At 49.4% G+C, this 20,757-nt stretch overlaps 1 protein-coding gene across 1 annotated transcript in view; it reads left to right on the top strand.

Moving 5' to 3' along the window:
- The window catches only part of slka (STE20-like kinase a), a 193,031-nt gene that overhangs the window by 156,153 nt on the left and 16,121 nt on the right, over positions 1-20,757 (top strand). The window contains 5 exon segments of the mRNA XM_072479761.1: positions 6,713-6,837; positions 7,215-7,340; positions 7,342-7,404; positions 12,423-12,548; positions 16,687-16,800. Of these exon segments, the coding sequence (XP_072335862.1) occupies positions 6,713-6,837; positions 7,215-7,340; positions 7,342-7,404; positions 12,423-12,548; positions 16,687-16,800 (554 nt within the window).

Genomic DNA, 20,757 nt, shown 5'->3' on the forward strand with positions numbered 1-20,757 from the left:
CTCTTACCACATGACCAAAAATTAGTTCAAAAGAACTGAATTTAGTTGACTCATTTGGTGTATCCCTAATTGCAAACAGTACGAATGGAATTCCTTTATCCCAATCTTCTGGATAATCTTGACAATAAGCCCTCAACATTGTCTTTAATGTCTGATGCCATCTTTCTAACGCTCCCTGCGATTCTGGATGGTATGCAGTTGATTTAAATTGTTTTATTCCTAAGCTATCCATAACTTCTTTGAATGACCTTGAGGTCAAATTTGATCCTTGATCCGATTGTATTTCTGTGGGTAGTCCATATCTAGTAAAGAATTTAAGTAACTCCTTCACAATCTTTTTAGCTGTAATATTACGTACTGGAATGGCCTCTGGAAACCTAGTAGACACATCCATTATTGTCAAAAGATATTGATTCCCACTTTTTGTTTTAGGAAGCGGTCCTACGCAATCAATTAGGATCCTTGTAAAAGGGTCCTCAAATGCTGGAATGGGTATTAAGGGCACTGGTTTTATCACTGCTTGAAGTTTCCCTGTCACTTGACATGTGTGACATGATCGACAAAATTTAACTGCATCTTTATGTAGTCCAGGCCAATAAAAATGTTTCTGGATTTTAGTTTGAGTTTTCCTTATTCCCAAATGACCTCCCACTGGTACCTCATGTGCTACTCGCAACACCTCCTTTCTATACCCTACCGGCAATACTACTTGATGAACTTCTGCCCACTTTTCATCCGCCTGCATATGTAAAGGTCTCCCGATTCTCATCAAGACATCATTTTTACGGTAATAACACTCTGGTATACTCTCAGATTCCTCTTCCGTATATGCTTCCTGATATATCCGTTTTATTTCTACACCTTTCCGTTGTAACTCCGCCAATTTTCCTGAACCATCCGCCACCTGTTCTCGTTTTTTTTCAACCATCTCATCAAAAATCGTTTCTGATAATTGCACTTCAACTTCATCTTCACTCTTTGATTTCTCCTCTTGTTTTAACCTGTGACTTTGCGACCTTGTGACTACACAATCTGGAAAAATCCCAGGATATTCATCCTTCATCACTTCAGTTGTCTGATTTTCCACTGGCTTATCAACCACAGTAGGCATCACTCCCACCTGCGACCTAGCTATATCATTACCCAAGATAAACTGTATTCCTGGACAAGATAGTTTCTCTATTACTCCTACTACCACTTCCCCACTCTTCACTGGACTTTCCAACCTTACCTTATATAATGGAACACTACTCCTCTCACCCTGAATTCCACATATTACCACCTTTTCTGGCAATATTCTTCCCAAACTACATAATCCTCATCTCTTACCATTATAGATTGACTAGCTCCCGTATCTCTTAAAATTGTGACTTCTTTACCTGCTCCTCCTGTTACACATGAGTGAACTTTACCCACACAAGTAAATTCTTTAAACAGATCTGGCACCTTCTTATCAATCACCTCTTGATCAGGCTGTACAACCTTTTGCACCTCCTTCTCTTCACTTGGGCTTTCCTTTACCACTTTAACAAACCCCACTGTCTTATCCTGTTTTACCACACCAGCCTTCCCAGTGCTTTTCTTCAACCACCAACACTGTGACTTTACATGGCCTCTAGTTTATTACAGTGAAAACATTTGAAATTTTTCATTTCTTTTCCACCGTCCTGGATTTCTTTTTAGTCTGAGGAACACTCTCATTATTGTCTCCCATCAGATCACCTTTACCTTTACCACTTAAGTATTTCTCATGTCCCCAGTTTCTATCCCTCACAGGCTGAAACTGCGCAGTTTTAACCCTCTGCTCTTCCACATGAGCTCTCACTACATCAGGAATTGAATTTTTAAATTCCTCCAAAAGTATAATTTCTCTGAGAGCTTCATACGTTTGGTCTATTTTCAAAGTGCATATCCACTTTTCAAACTCCATGTATGTTTGACCAAATTCTTTCCTTAAATTTCTAAACCTTTGTCTGTAGGCTTCAGGCACTAGTTCATATGCACCCAAGATAGATTTTTTTCACCTCCTCATACGTCCCAGATACCTCTTCCAGCAGTGATGCAAACACTTCACTAGCCCTACCTACCAGCTTTGTTTGAATCAGTAGTGGCCACATGTCCTGTGGTCATTTCATTTGTTTAGCTACCTTCTCAAATGAAATGAAAAAGGCTTTAGCTCCTTCTCATCAAACCTTGGCAATGCTTGGACATATTTAAATAGATTCCCACCAAGCCTTCGACTATGACGCTCTTTCTCACTATCCTCATCAATATCATCCAACTGTACATTTCCCTTTACGTCTGCCAATTTTAACTGACTGTCATGTTTCATGGCCATTTTCTGAAGTTCAAACTCTCTCTCTTTATCTTTTTCCCCGATCTGTATCTCCCTTTCTCTTTCTTTTTCCTCTCTATCTCTTTCGTAATTCTTTCTCATGTTCATAATTTGTAACTGAATTTTTGCCATTTCCAATGAGTCAAACTCTATCTCAGGCAACTTTAAATGCTTAACCACCGCCATAATTACCTCATCTTTTCGCATTTTGTCAGGTAATGTTAACTGCAATCTTTTTTCCAAATCTAACAGTCTGCTTTTAGTCTCTGTCCGTAAGGTACTGCATGTGACCGTCTCCACCCCCAAAAACATCAGAGCCTCTGAAAGAGCCATTGTCCACAACACACTCCCTACTTAAACTAGAATATCACACCTGAAAAACAACCACAATATGCTCACCCCTCACTGTCTTTAAGTTCACTAAGCCAATCCAATAGATAGACATTTATCCCCCTCGAGCCCCCAATTTGTTATGGGCCAGGGTTTAGAGAACCCCAAAGTGTATCATGGGGTTCACCTGACCCACAACTTTTAATAGATTGTGGTATGGGGAGCACACGGCCCACTCTACAGGTGTGGTACAGCAGAAATGGAAAAAGTATTTTTTAAAGCAAAACAATGTTTATTCTATCAAGTCAAGTTAACCTTTTTAAAACAAACAGTGAACATCTTAGCAGCCATTAATTCAAATACAACCCCCAAAGAATACAACACTAAGTAATCCGTAAGCTGTCCTTTTAACATCCAGAAGACTTTTTAAAAAAAGTTAAACAGGAGTACATCAGGTTAAAGTCACGACTGAGAGCAGTTATTAGTTTTAAATCACCAAAAGATCGATTTACAGTTTTTTGTATTACAGAGAGAGAGACTAATACCCCATCTGGCTGTGACTGCAGCAACCCAGGTCTGAAAACCGAAACTAAAACACACCCTGCAGCAAACAGCCTAAAACGAAAGTAAAAAGCTGACAGACAGCCCAGCTCCACCCACTCTCTGACATCACTGCAGTAATAAACACTCATTTCATAAAGATGCTCTAACTGCAGATATTTATATACACACCCATTTAAACACCCATTTCTTAACGGTACTCCCACATGACAAGTTGAACAAGTGACTTACAGAAGTTCAATATAACTTCCTTACTCTTGTACTCTTACGTCCCTATTAATAAACCCCAGGATACTGTAAGCATTATGAACTGCTCCCTCAATCTGTTCGCTGGGATCAGTGGTTTAGAGCACTGAAGTTAGACAAGACCTTTGGAAATGTAAGAGAGGTTATTATTATGGAAGAGTTTAGAAATAGTGTTTCAGTAACTAGACATATTTAAATGAAACAGAAGTAAAAAGACCTGGGAAGCTTTTGTTTTAGCTGATATTTCACACAACACAATTGAGTGTGGGAAAAGCATCATATGGAAATCAGCAAGGAAATTGGAGAACAGAAAACCTGGTGAAGGTAAAAGTGTGAGTAATAAGGAGCAAGCTGAAGGGTGACAGTCTACCAAAGATGGAAGGCAGGGGTGCAGGAAGCATTCTGTTACCATTGTAACAAGGCTGGACATCAAAGATTAAATTGTTGGAAGTTAAATGGGAGACTGATTGCAGTAACTGCAATGAAGTTACTGTGAAAAGCCCTTAGTCGCCACATTCCGCAGCCTGTTCGGGTACACGGAGGGAGAATTCAGAATATCCAATTCACCTACCAGCACATCTTTCGGGACTTGTGGGAGGAAACTGGAGCACCCGGAGGAAACCCACGCAGACACGGGGAGAACGTGCAGACCCCTGGCGCCGTGAAGCAATTTATACAGGTGGAGAAGGAAGAATCAGTAGAAGCCAGAGAGGTGGGGATATGTTCACAACCTACCCAAGGAAGTTCTGAAGAGCAAGTTATGGAGATCATATGCAAAGGGAAAGTATATTCTTGTTTACTGAGAAGAACAGGAAAAGCTTTTAAGATCTTAAAGGATAAAGGGGCTAGCCAGTCACGAATGTTATGGGCTAATGCCATCTGTTGTGCGGAAGGGTTATTGCAGGAGAAGGTGTTAGCTGAATTTATGGAAGGTTTACGCCTATTTCATGATATAAAATAAATTCAAAAAGTGATTTTAAAACAGATGGGGCAATTGTTAGGATGGTAGAGAAATTGCCCAATCCTAGAATCCCGACAGTGCAGAAGGAGGTCATTCGGTCCATCGAATCTGCACCGACCATTTGAAAGAGCACCCTACACAGATCCAATGCCGCCTAACCTTTGAGCACTTTGGGGCAATTTAGCATGGCCTATCCACCTAACTTGTGGAGTTTGCACGTTCTTCCCGTGTCAGTGTGGATTTCCTCCGGGTGCTCCCGTTTCCTCCCACGGTCCAAAGATGGTGGATTGGCCATCTATGATCTGTGATTGACCATGCTAAATTCTCCCTTTGTGTCCAAAGGTTAGGTAGGGTTATAGGGACAGGGCGGGGGGAGTGGGCCTAGGGAGGGTGCTCTGTCAGAAGGTCGGTGTAGACTCAATGGGCCAAATGGCCTCCTTCTGGGCTGTAGAGACTCAATTCTAAATGCAGCTAAAATTGAATTTATGCTTCAAATTACATCTTAGAACCCAGTCACAGTAATTGGAGTTCACACTTTGTTGTAGTGTCAAAATTAGACTTCCGGTGGTGGCCATGGAGTGAGTGATCGCACATAAAGCGGCTCCTGCCTGAGGATTGGGTTTGTGGTCCTTTTTGCCCATTTTACAGGGGTTGGGCAGGTGGGAAAGTGATCCAGTAAAATTATTATTATTCCTCCCCGGCGAGAGATGTCGAAGAGGAGTGTGTCGAATAAGGGGCACCCTTCGGACTCCGAGAGCATTCATGGAGCAGGAGGGAAACACATGGTGGAGAGGCCTGCGGCATCATTGCCCGCTCAGTGATCAACAGACAAGTTGTTGGAGTTCCTATCGGATGAATTTAAAAAGCAAAGCCAGGCGGCCACTGAAGATTTGGCGAAAGTGATGGAGCCGCTTTGGGCAGCCCTAGAAAGGGTGGTGCAGTGATTGTAGGCACAGAATGAGTGCATCCGGAAGGTGAGGGAGACAGTTACTAACCATGAGGATCGGATTGCCTCCTTGGAGACAGAGATGTTGATGATGTCGGAGGGACAAAAACTGATGCGGGCCAAGATTACTGGCTTGGAGAAAGGAGAACTTGAGGATCGATTGTGGGGCTGCCTGAGGGTTGAAGGAGCAAAGGCCTCAGAGTATGTGCCGAAGATGTTTGCGGAGTTGGTGGGGGAGGGTATTTTAATGCCCTCTTTCCGGGCCTATCTGTCATTGAGGAAGAAGCCTAGAGCCAGGGAGCCGCCATGGACGATCATAGCACGGCTCCATCAATACCGAGAAAAAGAAAAGATCCTGTTGTGGGCAAAGGAAATGTGGGTGTTCAGCTGGGAAGGCCACACAGTCCGAATCTACCAGGACTTGGGAAAAGAACTGGCAAAAAGGAGGGCCGGGTTTAATAAGGCCAAGGCTGCTTTTTTTAGGAGCAAGTTGAGGTTTGGGATGATACACCCAGCTCGCCTGTGGGTCACTCGTGGGGGAGAGAATATCACGTTGAAAGGCCAGAGGAGGTGAATAACTTTAAGGAACATGGACTGTGGGACATTTAAAGGATTTGGGTGTGGCCGCCTGCATGGCTGCGTTTTGGTTGTGTGCTGTTGTAAATATTTGGTTTTTTTCTGTTATATTAGAATAATTCTGTAATATCTACCACCCTGCGTGTGGGGGTCTAATCTTGTTGCTTTAAAGCAATTGTTGGAAAACGTGGGGGGGAGGGGGGGGTGGAGGATGGATTGTTTGGGATACACGCTTGGGTTGGGGGACAGTGTATGGAACATTTTGTAAAGAGAACTTGTGTTTTTTCCTGGGATGGGGGACATCTTGCTAGCATGCTGGAAGTGAAGTGGGGGAGAAAGCCATGGCTGGTTATTTAGGGGGGGGGGGAGGGGGCATTGTTTTCTTTGTTTTTTATGTGGGTTTGGGTAACAAGCCTTGGGTGGTGGAGTTTTAGGGATGGGGGAGGGGAGGGGCAGGTTGTTGTCGGGTCGGTGAAGGTTTCTTTGTGGAGTTATTGAGTGGGGAGGGGGGGAAGGCTGTGGCCATCTTGGGTGGGCCTGGAATTTGGGAGAGGCTGGGATCTGTGCGAGTCCATTCGCACAGACTCAGGGCTGATCAGGGTTGTGGGGGGGGTTTACCGGGAGCCCCTCCTTTCCTTTCTTAACACGGGGGGTGGGGGGGGGTGGGGGGGGGATTGGTTTGGTGACATGGTTTGAGCGATAGGGTTGAGTGATGGGACAGGGCAGCATAAATCATATTTTGTGTCTTGTTTTTTAGCCAGAGAAGCAGCAATCTGGGAACTAGAGGAGCGGCACCTCCAGGAAAAGCACCAACTTCTGAAGCAGCAGCTGAAAGATCAGTACTTCATGCAGAGGCACCAGCTCTTAAAACGGCATGAAAAGGTCAGCCTGCAGATTGTTATTACTGCATTTGTGTGACTTTGTACAGCTACAACTTGTCTGTACAGTCAACCAAGTGTGAGTTAGCTGACCCGAGAATATTGGAAACTATCAGCAGTCCTAGTAAGATCTTGAATTGCTGTAGCACCAGGCTTTCCTCCTCTTTGGCCTTGCTGTTCTATCCATCCTTTACCTATCCTTCCTCATCTCCCTTTCCCCCCCCCCCCCCCCCCCCCCCCCCCCCCCCCATCTTGCTTGCCTTTTGCATCTTTGTCCAGCTGTCCTGTATTTTCCCGACAATGTTACCTCACACCTGGAGTTTTCTTTTGCAGATTTGACTTGTTTTGTAGACCAATAGCCTGTACTGTTTGTGTCAACAGGAAATGGAGCAGATGCAGAGATACAACCAGCGACTTATTGAAGATCTGAAGAATCGACAAACCCAAGAGAGAGGCAGGCTGCCCAAAATCCAGCGCAGCGAAGCGAAGACGCGCATGGCGATGTTCAAAAAAGAGCTTGCGAATTGGCTCCTCGAGTTCACCAGAACAGGACCGGGAGAAGATCAAACAGGTGAGGGGTGGCCGCCTCCACCAGGTGCATTTCCCTGATTATCAGTGCAGGGAAAATGATGATGCGGAAAACCATGGGAATTGGAACTGTGACAACAGTTGAGGCCGGAAGTTCTGGAATATCTGCTCGACTCTCTACCTCTCCTCATTTCTCTTCTGTGACTCAGGGTCATATTTTGTTTTATAACATTCCTGGGATTGTTTGGGATGTTTTATTACATTAGGGGTGTAATATAAATATAAATTGCATTTGTTGAAATTGGCAAATTGACTGCCTCACAATAATAATGGCTATTTGAAAGTATGGCATTGACAGTCAGGCAATTTGGGATGTTCTGAGGCTGTGGACGGCATTGTTGATGATCGAGCAGGTGAAGGGAGACACAAAGTCGACCAGAATTGGGATATTGTTAGAGAAGTGGCAGAGGTGAAAGATCAGAGTGCGTTTGACTGGGTGCATTGCAGCGAAATCCGGCACCAGGTAGCGAGGATGGTGTGGTAGAGCCGAACTTGCTGTTGGGTAGGATGCGGGTCGAGTTTCAGAGGAGGTCAGTTAACAATGTGCAGCAATTAACTATCGTGATCCACTGAACCCTGTGACTTTGCTTTAATGTTAGGAATAGATTACATCTGATCAGTTGTGGTGCCTCTGAAACATAACCATCGCATTTTGAGTCATAACATTTGTTTATTTAGATCTCTTCATTTTTAGGTTTTGCGTGATCAAATAACGCAAATTTAAATTGTTATTTGTGAACTGCTTTCCAGAAGTGGTTTATTTCTCTTTTTGTGCTGACGTGCGCAAGAAGCAGCTCTGCCTGAAGTGACTGTCGGGTGAATTGCAGCAGAAAGCTGGCAGTTGTGAAACTTGGCATAATGTGACCTCCTTTAAAAATCTGCAGCTGACCAATTAATGGAACCCGTGTCCGACAGTTGAATACATTATGTATCTTGCAGTCACATCACTGCCAAAGAATACAAGTTATATTTGCTGAGCCATCGAAAATAACCATTGGTTTGCTAACGTTGGCCAGAATTACATCGTTCAGATCAATGGTTTTCAGAACGCATGGTGTGGGCTTTTGTTAATATGGAATAACAAGAACTTGTATTTATATAACTTCGCTAATATAGAAAAACATCTCAAAGTGCTTCACTGAGGTGCAATTCAAAGAAAATGAAAGATTGGTCAAAGAGTTGCATATTAAAAGGTATTTAACAGAAGTAGAAAGTGGACAACACAGAGGGTTTTAAAGAAGAAATTCAACAGCGTGGAACGTTGGCAGCTGAAGTTATGGATGTAATTTGTGGGGTAAAGAAAGGGAGAATACCTCAGGGGAGTGAGTCAGAGGAATAGAGAACTCAGGGAGTGGGAAGGCACAGTGGTTAGCACTGCAGCCCCACAGCACCAGGGACCCGAGCTTTGGGTGACTGGAGTTTGCACCTTTCAGCAAGGGTTCGCATGATTTTTTTTAAAAGGTCAAAGCAACAAGTAGATCATTTTAAAGGAAGAGTAATTAACAAAAATGACCATTAAAATGTGGCAAACAGCTGAGTTAAACAATGAAACTTTTTTTGACCATTAGAGACAGACTAGATCCCAGATCCTGGTAACCAGGAAAGTCCTGGAGACCAGGTCTTAGCTAAGGAGTTGGATTGAATTCCTCCAATGGTGTACATTCGTGCTGGCCACCCCCGGCAGAATTTACACAAGGCGGAGGTCTGAGAAGAATTGTCTTTCAAGAGGTTTTCCTCCTCGCCTGGCCGACTTATTGGATAGGCTTTTGGGACAGAGAAGGAGGAGGAGGGCAGGTTGTGTTAGACTGTGTGCAGGCTTACCCCCAGACTCGGGGTTCTGGCACTCGCTCGCTCCCCATCCACACCCTCCCCCGCCCACACCCTCCCACACCCTCCCCTGCCCACACCCTCCCACGCCCACACCCTCCCACGCCCACACCCTCCCCGCCCACACCCTCCCCCGCCCACACCCTCCCTCGCACACACCCTCCCCCGCCCACACCCTGACCCACCCACACCTGACCCGCCCACATCTTCCCCCGCCCGCACCCTCCCCCGCCCAAACCCTGGCCCGCCCAAACCCTCCCCCGCCCAAACCCTCCCCCACCCAAACCCTCCCCCGCCCAAACCCTCCCCCGCCCAAACCCTCCCCCGCCCAAACCCTGCCCCGCCCACACCCTGCCCCGCCCACACCCTGCCCCGCCCACACCCTGCCCCACCCGCACCCTGACCCGCCCGCACCCTGACCCCCCCCGCACCCTGACCCCCCCCGCACCCGGACCCGTCCGCACCCGGACCCGTCCGCACCCGGACCCGTCCGCACCCGGACCCGCCCGCACCCGGACCCACCCGGACCCGCCCGCACCCGGACCCGCCCGCACCCGGACCCGCCCGCACCCGGACCCGCCCGCACCCGGAACCGCCCGCACCCGGAACCGCCCGCACCCGGAACCGCCCGCACCCGGAACCGCCCGCACCCGGAACCGCCCGCACCCGGAACCGCCCGCACCCGGAACCGCCCGCACCCGGAACCGCCCGCACCCGGAACCGCCCGCACCCGGAACCGCCCGCACCCGGAACCGCCCGCACCCGGACCCGCCCGCACCCGGACCCGCCCGCACCCGCACCCGCCCGCACCCGGACCCGCCCGCACCCGGACCCGCCCGCACCCGGACCCGCCCGCGCCCGGACCCGCCCGCGCCCGCGCCCGGAACCGCCCGCGCCCGGAACCGCCCGCGCCCGGAACCGCCCGCGCCCGGAACCGCCCGCGCCCGGAACCGCCCACGCCCGGACCCGCCCACGCCCGGAACCGCCCACGCCCGGAACCGCCCACGCCCGGAACCGCCCACGCCCGGAACCGCCCACGCCCGGAACCGCCCACGCCCGGAACCGCCCACGCCCGGAACCGCCCACACCCGGAACCGCCCACACCCGGAACCGCCCACACCCGGAACCGCCCACACCCGGAACCGCCCACACCCGGAGCCGCCCACACCCGGAACCGCCCACACCCGCTCGCTTCCCACCCACACCCGCCCACACCCTGACCCGCCCACACCCTGACGCGCCCACATCTTCCCCCGCCCGCATCCTCTCTCGCCCGCACCCTCCCCGCCCACACCCTCCCTCGCCCACACCCTCCCCCGCCCACACCCTGACCCACCCACACCCTCCCCCGCCCACACCCTCCCCCGCCCACACCATGACCCGCCCACACCCTCCCCCGCCCACACCCTCCCCCGCCCACACTCACACACACGCCCTCACTCACTCACCCGCCCTCACTCACTCGCCCTCACTCACTTGCCCTCACTCATCCGCCCTCACTCATTACCCATCCTCACTCATCCCCCTCACTCACTCCCCCGCCCACACTCACACACCAGCCCACACTCGCTCACCCGCCCTTACTCACCCGCCCTCACTCACCCCCCACTCACTCTCACTCACCCTCACTCACCCGCCCGCCCTCACTCACTCACCCGCCCTCATTCACTCACCCGCCCTTCCTCACTATCTCACCCGCCCTCCCTCACTCACCCGCCCTCACTCATTCACCCGCCCTCACTCATTCACCCGCCCTCACTCATTCACCCGCCCTCACTCATTCACCCGCCCTCACTTACTCACCCGCCCTCACTCATTCACCCGCCCTCACTCATTCACCCGCCCTCACTCACTCACCCGCCCTCACTCACTCACCCGCCCTCACTCACTCGCCCGCCCTCACTCACTCACCCGCCCTCATTCACTCACCCGCCCTTCCTCACTATCTCACCCGCCCTCCCTCACTCACCCGCCCTCACTCATTCACCCGCCCTCACTCATTCACCCGCCCTCACTCACTCACCCGCCCTCACTCATTCACCCGCCCTCACTCATTCACCCGCCCTCACTCACTCACCCGCCCTCACTCACTCACCCGCCCTCACTCATTCACCCGCCCTCACTCATTCACCCGCCCTCACTCATTCACCCGCCCTCACTCATTCACCCGCCCTCACTCACTCACCCGCCCTCACTCATTCACCCGCCCTCACTCACTCACCCGCCCTCACTCACTCACTCACCCACTCTCACTCACTCACTCACCCGCCCTCACTCACCCGCCCTCACTCATTCACCCGCCCTCACTCACTCGCCCTCACTCACTCACTCACCCGCCCTCACTCACTCACTCACCCACCCTCACTCACCCGCCCTCACTCACTCATCCGCCCTCACTCACTCACCCGCCCTCACTCACTCACCCACCCTCACTCACCCGCCCTCACTCACTCATCCGCCCTCACTCACTCACCCGCCCTCACTCACTCACCCACCCTCACTCACCCGCCCTCACTCACTCACCCGCCCTCACTCACTCACCCACCCTCACTCACCCGCCCTCACTCACTCATCCGCCCTCACTCACTCATCCGCCCTCACTCACTCACCCGCCCTCACTCACTCACCCGCCCTCACTCACTCACCCACCCTCACTCACTCACTCACCCACTCACTCACTCACTCACTCACCCGCCCTCACTCACCCGCCCTCACTCACCCGCCCTCACTCACTCGCCCTCACTCACTCGCCCTCACTCACTCACCCGCCCTCACTCACCCGCCCTCACTCACCCGCCCTCACTCACTCACCCGCCCTCACTCACCCGCCCTCACTCATTCACCCGCCCTCACTCACTCGCCCTCACTCACTCACTCACCCACCCTCACTCACCCGCCCTCACTCATCCGCCCTCACTCACTCACCCGCCCTCACTCACTCACCCGCCCTCACTCACCCACCCTCACTCACTCACTCACCCACTCACTCACTCACTCACTCACCCGCCCTCACTCACCCGCCCTCACTCATTCACCCGCCCTCACTCACTCGCCCTCACTCACTCACTCACCCACCCTCACTCACTCACTCACCCACTCTCACTCACTCGCCCTCACTCATTCACCCGCCCTCACTTTGACAATTTACACACACAAATGCTCTTTATTTTGCAGTTTGCCAGCCAAGAGGAGAAGAGGCAGAAAAATGAGAGGCTGCAGCAACACCAGAAACATGAAAACCAGATGCGAGATCTGCAGCTGCAGTGTGACACCAATATTCGGGAATTACAGCAGCTACAGGTAAACTACAGGCTGTTCCCAAACCCCATTGTTAAACCCAAGGAGATTGCTCACTCATTCCAATAAAGTGTGAATGCTGTTCACATGGAGTGTAGCTTTTCTGCTGTATTGAAATGAAATGTATTGCCAGCTCTTTATTAAGCTTTTTCAGGACAGGTATAGTTTACTGGGCTGAGATAATCCCATCTGTCGTTTTAACAGATTTCGACCCCAAGGTAGTCCCCATACACCTATATCACCAGCTTCCTGAATTTCACACTCACCATCTCCACATATCCTTCAATCATACCCAGCTAAACATGGTGGCCCATTTAGGACTGAGCTGAAGAGAAATGTGTTCACTGGAAGGGTGGGGAACCTGTGACGTTCTCGACCACAGACGGCTTGGTGGCCAAGTGACTGAGTATATTCAAGAAAGAGATCAATAATTTTTTTGATTTAATGGCATCAAGCGGAATGGGGAGAAAGCGGAAATATGGCATTGAGATTGAGGATCTAGTTTCAATGTTTCTAACCACGTTCTCCCAAAACCCCTCAACCACGTTCTCCCAAAATCCCTCAACCACCATTCATTATGATCATGGCTGTTCAATACCCTGATTCTGCCTTCCCCACAACCCCTTGATCCCTTCAGCCCCAAGAGCTATATCTAATATTCCCTCTTGAACTACTTTCTGTGGGAGCGATTTCCACAGGTTCACCACTCTCCCCGTGTCTGCGTGCGTTTCCTCCGGGTGCTCCGGTTTCCTCCCACAGTCCCGAAGACGTGCAGGAAATTGAATCAGCTGGAGCAGCTAGAGCTCCAAGTTTTAGAGTTTGAGCAGCACCTGAGTCACTGTGGTAGCTTTGCAATGTATAATGAATATATCAATATGAACACACGGAACAGAAGTAGACCATTCGGCCCCTCGAGCCTGCTTCACCATTCAATAAGGTGTGGTTGATTTGTTTGTGTTGCGTTTCACATTCCCCATCTACCCCGATAGCCTTTGATTCTCTCACCTCACAAGAATCTATCTACTTCTGCCTTAAAAATATTCAGTGGCTCCACTTCCACCCCCTTCTGAGGCAGAGAGTTCCAAAGTCGAACAGCATCCTGAAAGACAAAAATTCTCCTAATCTCTGCCCTAAGTAGGTGACCCCTAATTTTAAAACTGTGCACCCTCATTCTGGACTCATCCACAAGAGGAAACATCCTTTCCAAACCCACCTTGTCAACTCCTCAGGATCTTACAGACATTAATCAAGTCACCCCTCGCTCTTTTAAACTCTAGGGGCGGCATGGTGGCACAGTGGTTAGCACTGTTGCTTCACAGCACGAGGGACCCGGGTTCGATTCCCGGCTTGGGTCACTGTCTGTGCAGAGTCTGCACGTTCTCCCCGTGTCTGCGTGGGTTTCCTCCGGGTGCTCCGGTTTCCTCCCACAAGCCCCGAAAGACGTGCTGTTAGGTAATTTGGACATTCTGAATTCTCCCTCTGTGTACCCGAACAGGTGCCGGAATGTGGCAACTAGGGGATTTTCACAATAACTTCATTGCAGTGTTAATGTCAGCCTACCTGTGACAATAATAAAGATTACATTATGATTATATTATGGTTGAACAAATGTGGTTGAACAGGGCACAAGAAATGTCCTGGGGTTCCGTAATGGCACATTCAATGGGACTGAGATGAGCTGCTTTTCCTGTGTTTTAGTCTAATAAATAAACTTAACATAAATAAAATTTAAGAATTAAGAAAGATAAGATTTAAAAATTAAAGCTCATATTTTTTAAAACCCCTATTTATACATATCATGGGCGAGATTAGCCACCGCGATTAACCACCGCGATTAACCACCGCGATTAACCACCGAGATTAACCACCGCGATTAACCACCGCGATTAACCACCGAGAATAACCGAGATTAACCACCGCGATTAACCACCACGATTAGCCACCGAGATTAACCACCGTGATTAACCACCGCCATTAACCACCGAGATTAACCACCGAGATTAACCACCGAGATTAACCACCACGATTAACCACCACGATTAACCACCGCGATTAACCACAGCGATTAACCACCGAGAATAACCGAGATTAACCACCGCGATTAACCACCACGATTAACCACCACGATTAGCCACCACGATTAGCCACCGAGATTAACCACCGCGATTAAACACAGCGATTAACCACCGCGATTAGCCACCACGATTAGCCACCGCGATTAGCCACCGCGATTGACCACCGAGATTAACCACCGCGATTAGCCACCGAGATTAACCACCGAGATTAACCACCGCGATTAACCACTGCGATTAACCACCGCGATTAACCACCGAGATTAACCACCGAGATAACCACCGTGATTAACCACCGAGATTAACCACCGCGATTAACCACCGAGATTAAAAAGCACCGGGTTTAACCACCGAGATTAACCACCGCGATTAACCACCACGATTAACCACCGCGATTAGCCACCGCGATTAGCCACCGCGATTAACCACCACGATTAGCCACGAGATTAAGAACCACGATTAACCACCGCGATTAACCACAGGGTGATCTGGCCGTGTCGGTTAAATAGCAGGAAAGACCAAAATCGAGATTCACGCTGGGCACTCCCGACAACGCGTTCCGGATCACGCCAGATATGGCGAGCATATTATTAACCCCAATTAGCATCAATTTCCATCTCATTATCGATCCCAGCCCCGGGACACTGTCTGTGTGGAGTTTGCACATTCTCCCCATGGGTGAGACCCCCGTGGGTCTCACCCCACAACCCAAAGATATGCAGGGTAGCTGGATAAGCCCTTTCCCACCTATCCTCTCTTGCGGGGACAGAGAGAGGGTTTTGTGAGCCGCACGCTTGATGGATCAGTGGGGTCTACAGCAGATGGCATGTGTGGGCACCGCAACGGGACATGAAGGGGTTGTGCTGGTAGATGCCAGGCGGTGCTGAGGAACAAGCACGAAGATCAGGTGTGGGGAGGGTGTGAGGTGTCAGGGTGTGGGGGCCGGCGGTTGGGAATTTGAGGGGTGACAGGCGGGCTTGATGCCAGGAGGGAGGTGGTAACTTACCCTTGCAGCTCGATGGAGGTCGTTGGTTTTCCGAAATTGGGCGCTGCTCCTCTGGGTGAAATGAAAATTGCTTATTGTCACAAGTAGGCTTCAAATGAAGTTACTGTGAAAAGCCCCTAGTCGCCACATTCCGGCGCCTGTTCAGGGAGGCTGGTACGGGAACTGAACCGTGCTGCTAGCCTGCTTTGGTCTGCTTTCAAAGCCAGCTATTTAGCCATGTGCTAAACCAGCCCCTGGTCATGCTGTCTGCACTGATAGCCCCTCCCACTGCCTCCCAGGTGGCATTGCTCCCCCTGCTGCTGGTCCTCTGACCCCCTCGGGGGGACAGGATGTCCCGTCTCACATCTCCAGCATCGGGAAGCCTGGCCAGGTCGGTATCCCCAAAGCGAGGAGCAGGACTGTGCGCTGCCATGCTGTGTGCTGACTGGGAGTGAGGGGGGGGGTGGTGGTGGGGGAGCGTTTAAAGGCAGCTCCTCCTTGTTAGCGGCGAGACGCTGAGGCGCGAGTCTGGCGAATTAGATGGCGAGACAGCCAGTGATTGCGAGAAGCTCATGGGGGCTCTTTTCTGGCACTAAGTGCCGTTAAATATGGGCCACGATCTCGCCAACCCAGCCTTCGAGGAACACCCCATCAATCACACCTTAAATGACACATAGAACTTTTTCCATTAAACCACGCCCGTATCTTTATTTTAGCCCCGTACCTCTGAACTTCATGATTTTAGTTCCCTCAAGTTCTGTCACTTTTCCTCTCAGTGTTAAATCTCACATCGCCAATTTCTACCTGTGTTGAGTTGGTCTCAGCTCCTGTCCCTTGTGGTCTCAGGATTCCACTGCCCTGTATTTTGTATCTCTCTTTGCTCACTTTGCTGAGTCCTGACTTTAAGACAGAGATAGACAGGTTCTTGATTAATAAGGGGATCAGTGGTTACAGGGAGAAGGCAGGAGAATGGGGATGAGAAAAATATCAGCCATGATTGAATGGCGGAGCAGACACGATGGGCCGAGTGGCCTATTTCTTATGGTCTTATGATGTTTTTTTCTGTGTAATCTTCTCCTAACAGAATGAAAAGTGCCATTTACTAATTGAACACGAGACACACAAGCTGAAGGAAGTGGACGAGGAGCACTGCCAGGAGCTGAAGGAGTGGAGAGATAAGCTTCGGCCCAGGAAGAAGGTACAGAGCCTACTGTTGGACCGCATGACGGCGCTGGAGCTGCGGATGGACTCACTTTGGAGCATCCGCGATGCTGAGGAGGTTGTGGATAGCACGTTCAGTGAGTTGGTCACACCGCAAATTAGGATTGGTGAGGGAGACAGGGAATGGGTGACCAAAAGGCAGAGAAAGAGCAGGAAGGCAGTGCAGGTGTCCCCTGCGGTCATCTCCCTCCAAAACAGGTATACCGTTTTGGATACTGTTGGGGAGATGACTGACCAGGGGAAGGCAGTAGTAGCTCATGGCACCATGGCTGGCTCTGCAGCACAGAAGGGCGGGAAAAACACTGGCAGGCCTATAGTCATAGGGGGTTCAATCGTAAGGGGAGTAGACAGGCGTTTCTGTGGTCGAAAACGAAACTCTCGAATGGTATGATGCCTCCCGGGTGCACGGGTCAGGGATGTCTCAGATCGGCTGCAGGACATACTGAAGGGGGAGGGTGAACAGCCAGTTGTCGTGGTGCATATAGGCAGCAATGATATAGGTAAAAAACGGGATGAGGTCCTACAATCAGAATTTAGGAAGTTAGGAGATAAGTTAAAAAGTAGGACCTCAAAGGTAGTAATCTCAGGATTGCTACCAGTGCCACGAGACAGTCAGAGTAGAAATTCAATAGTCAGAATGAATACGTGGCTTGAGAGATGGTGCAGGAGGGAGGGGTTCAGATATTTGGGACATTGGAACTGGTTCTGGGGGCAGTGGGACCATTACAAATCAGATGGTCTACACCTGGGCAGGACTGGAACCAATGTCCTAGGGGGTGCTTTTGCTAACACTGTTGGGGAGGTTTTAAACTAATGTGGCAGGGGGATGGGAACCAGATTAGGAAGTTAGAGGTCAGTAAAGAGGCAGCAACTAAAGCCAGTAAGGTACTAGATAATAAACTCAATGTGACTAAGGGGAAGAGTAGACAGGGAAGAGATGATGAACGCAAAGGGGCAGGTGGTCTGAGGTGCATTTGTTTCAATGCGAGAAGTGCAGCAGGTAAGGCAGATGAACCTAGGGCTTGGATTAGTACCTGGGAATATGATGTTATTGGTCTTCCTGAGACTTGGTTGAGGGAAGGGCAAGACTGGCAACTAAATATCCCAGGGTATAGATGCTTCAGGAGGGATAGAGAGGGAGGTAAAAGGGGTGGAGGAGTTGCATTACTGGTCAGAGATGATATCACAGCTGTGATTAAGGAGGGCACGATGGAAGATTCGAGCACTGAGGCAATATGGGTAGAGCTAAGAAATAGGAAGGGTGCAGTAACATTGTTGGGACTTTACTACAGGCCTCCCAAAAGCGAATGTGAAGTAGAGATACAAATATGTAGACAGATTATAGAAAAATGTAGGAGCAATAGGTTGGTCGTGCTGGGAGATTTTAACTTCCCCAACATTGAATGGGACTCATGTAGTGTTGGAGGTGTAGATGGAGCAGAATTTGTAAGGAGCATCCAGGAGAGTTTTTTTAGAGCAGTATGTAAATAGTCCAACTCGGGAAGGGGCCACATTGGACCTGGTATTGGGGAATGATCCCAGCCAGGTGGTTGAAGTTTCAGCCTGTGATTACTTTGGGAATAGCGATCACAATTCCGTAAGTTTTAGAATAATCATGGACAAAGACGAGAGTGGTTCTAAAGGAAGAGTGCTAAATTGGGGAAAGACCAAGTATAACAAAATTTGGTAGGAGCTAGGGAATGTGGATTGGGAGCAGCTGTTTAAGGGTAAATCCACATTTGAAATGTGGGAGTCTTTTAAGGAAAGGTTGATTAGAGTGCAGGACAGACATGTCCCTGTGAAAATGAGGGATAGAAATGGCAATAGGGAACCATGGATGACGGGTGGAATTGTGAGACTAGCTAAGATGAAAAAGGAAGGATACATAAGATCTAGGCGACTTAAAACTGATGAAGCTTTGGAGGAATATCGGGACAGTAGGACAAATCTCAAACGCGCAATAAAGAGGGATAAAAGGGGTCATGAAATATTTTTGGCTAACAGGGTTAAGGAAAATCCCAAAGCCTTTTATTCGCATATAAGGAGCAAGAGGGTAACTAGAGAAAGGATTGGCCCACTCAAAGACAAAAGAGGGAATTTATGCATGGAGTCAGAGGAAATGGGTGAGATTCTTAATGAGTACTTTGCATCGGTATTCACCAAGGAGAGGGACATGACGGATGTTGAGGCTAAGGATGGATGTTTAAATACTCTAGGTCAAGTCGGCATAAGGAAGGGGGAAATTTTGGGTATTCTAAAAGGCATTAAGGTGGACAAGTCCCCAGTTCCGGATGGGATCTATCCCAGGTTACTGAGGGAAGCGAGGGACGAAATAGCTGGGGAATTAACAGATATCTTTGCAGCATCCTTGAGCACGGGTGACGTCCTGGAGAACTGGAGAATTGTTAATGTTGTCCCTTTGTTTAAGAAGGGTAGCAGGGATAATCCAGGGAATTATAGACCTGTGAGCTTGACGTCAGTGGTAGGCAAACTGTTGGAGAAGATACTGAGGGATAGGATCTATTCACATTTGGAAGAAAATAGACTTATCAGTGATAGCATCGTTTTGTGCAGGGAAGGTCATGTCTTACAAACCTAATAGAATTCTTTGAGGAAATTACAAAGTTAATTGATGAGGGAAGGGCTGTAGATGTCATATCCATGGACTTCAGTAAGGCGTTTGATAAAGTTTCCCATGGCAGGTTGATGGAAAAAGTGAAGTCGTATGGGGTTCAGGGTGTACTAGCTAGATGGACAAAGAACTGGCTGGGCAACAGGAGACTGAGAGTAATGGTGGAAGGGAGTGTCTCAAAATTGAGAAAGGTGACTAGTGGTGTTCCACAGGGATCTGTGCTTGGACCACTGTTGTTTGTGATGTACATAAATGATCTGGATGAAGGTATAGGTGGTCTGATTAGCAAGTTTGCAGATGATACTAAGATTGGTGGAGTTGCAGATAGCGAGGAGGACTGTCAGAGAATACAGCAAAATATAGATAGATAGGAGAGTTGGGCAGAGAAATGGCAGATGGAGTTCAATGCAGGCAAATGCGAGGTGATGCATTTTGGAAGATCTAATTCAAGAGCAGACTATACAGTCAATGGAAGAGTCCTGGGAAAATTGATGTACAGAGAGACCTGGGAGTTCAGGTCCATTGTACCCTGAAGGTGCAACGCAGGTCGATAGAGTGGTCAAAAAGGCATACAGCATGCTTGCCTTCATCGGACGGGGTATTGAGTACAAGAGTTGGCAGGTCATGTTACAGTTGTATAGGACTTCGGTTAGGCCACATTTGGAATACTGCATGCAGTTCTGGTCGCCACATTACCAGAAGGATGTGGATGCTTTAGAGAGGGTGCAGAGGAGGTTACCAGGATGTTCCATGGTATGGAGGGTGCTAGCTATGAAGAAAGGTTGAGTAGATTAGGATTGTTTTTCGTTGGAAAGACGGAGGCTGAGAGGGGACCTGATTGAGGTCTACAAAATTATGAGAGGTATGGACAGGGTGGATAGCAACAAGCTTTTTCCAAGAGTGGGGGTGTCAATTACAAGGGGTCACGATTTCAAGGTGAGAGGAGGAAAGTTTAAGGGAGATGTGCATGGAAAGTTTTTTACGCAGAGGGTGGTGGGTGCCTGGAACGCTTTGCCAGCGGAGGTGGTAGAGGCGGGCACAATAGCATCATTTAAGATGCATCTGGACAGTTATATGAACGGGCGGGGAACAGAGGGAAGTAGATCCTTGGAAAATAGAAGACGGGTTTAGATAAAGGATCTGGATCGGCGCAGGCTGGGAGGGCTGAAGGGCCTGTTCTTGTGCTGTCATTTTTTTTGTTCTTTGTACTGAAATATATGTAAATGGATTTGGGTGTTTATTTAGAACATAAGAAGAACATAAGAACTAGGAACAGGAGTAGGCCATCTGGCCCCTCGAGCC

This window comes from Scyliorhinus torazame, chromosome 16, assembly GCF_047496885.1.
Source record: "Scyliorhinus torazame isolate Kashiwa2021f chromosome 16, sScyTor2.1, whole genome shotgun sequence".
Classification (NCBI taxonomy): Eukaryota; Metazoa; Chordata; class Chondrichthyes; order Carcharhiniformes; family Scyliorhinidae; genus Scyliorhinus; species Scyliorhinus torazame.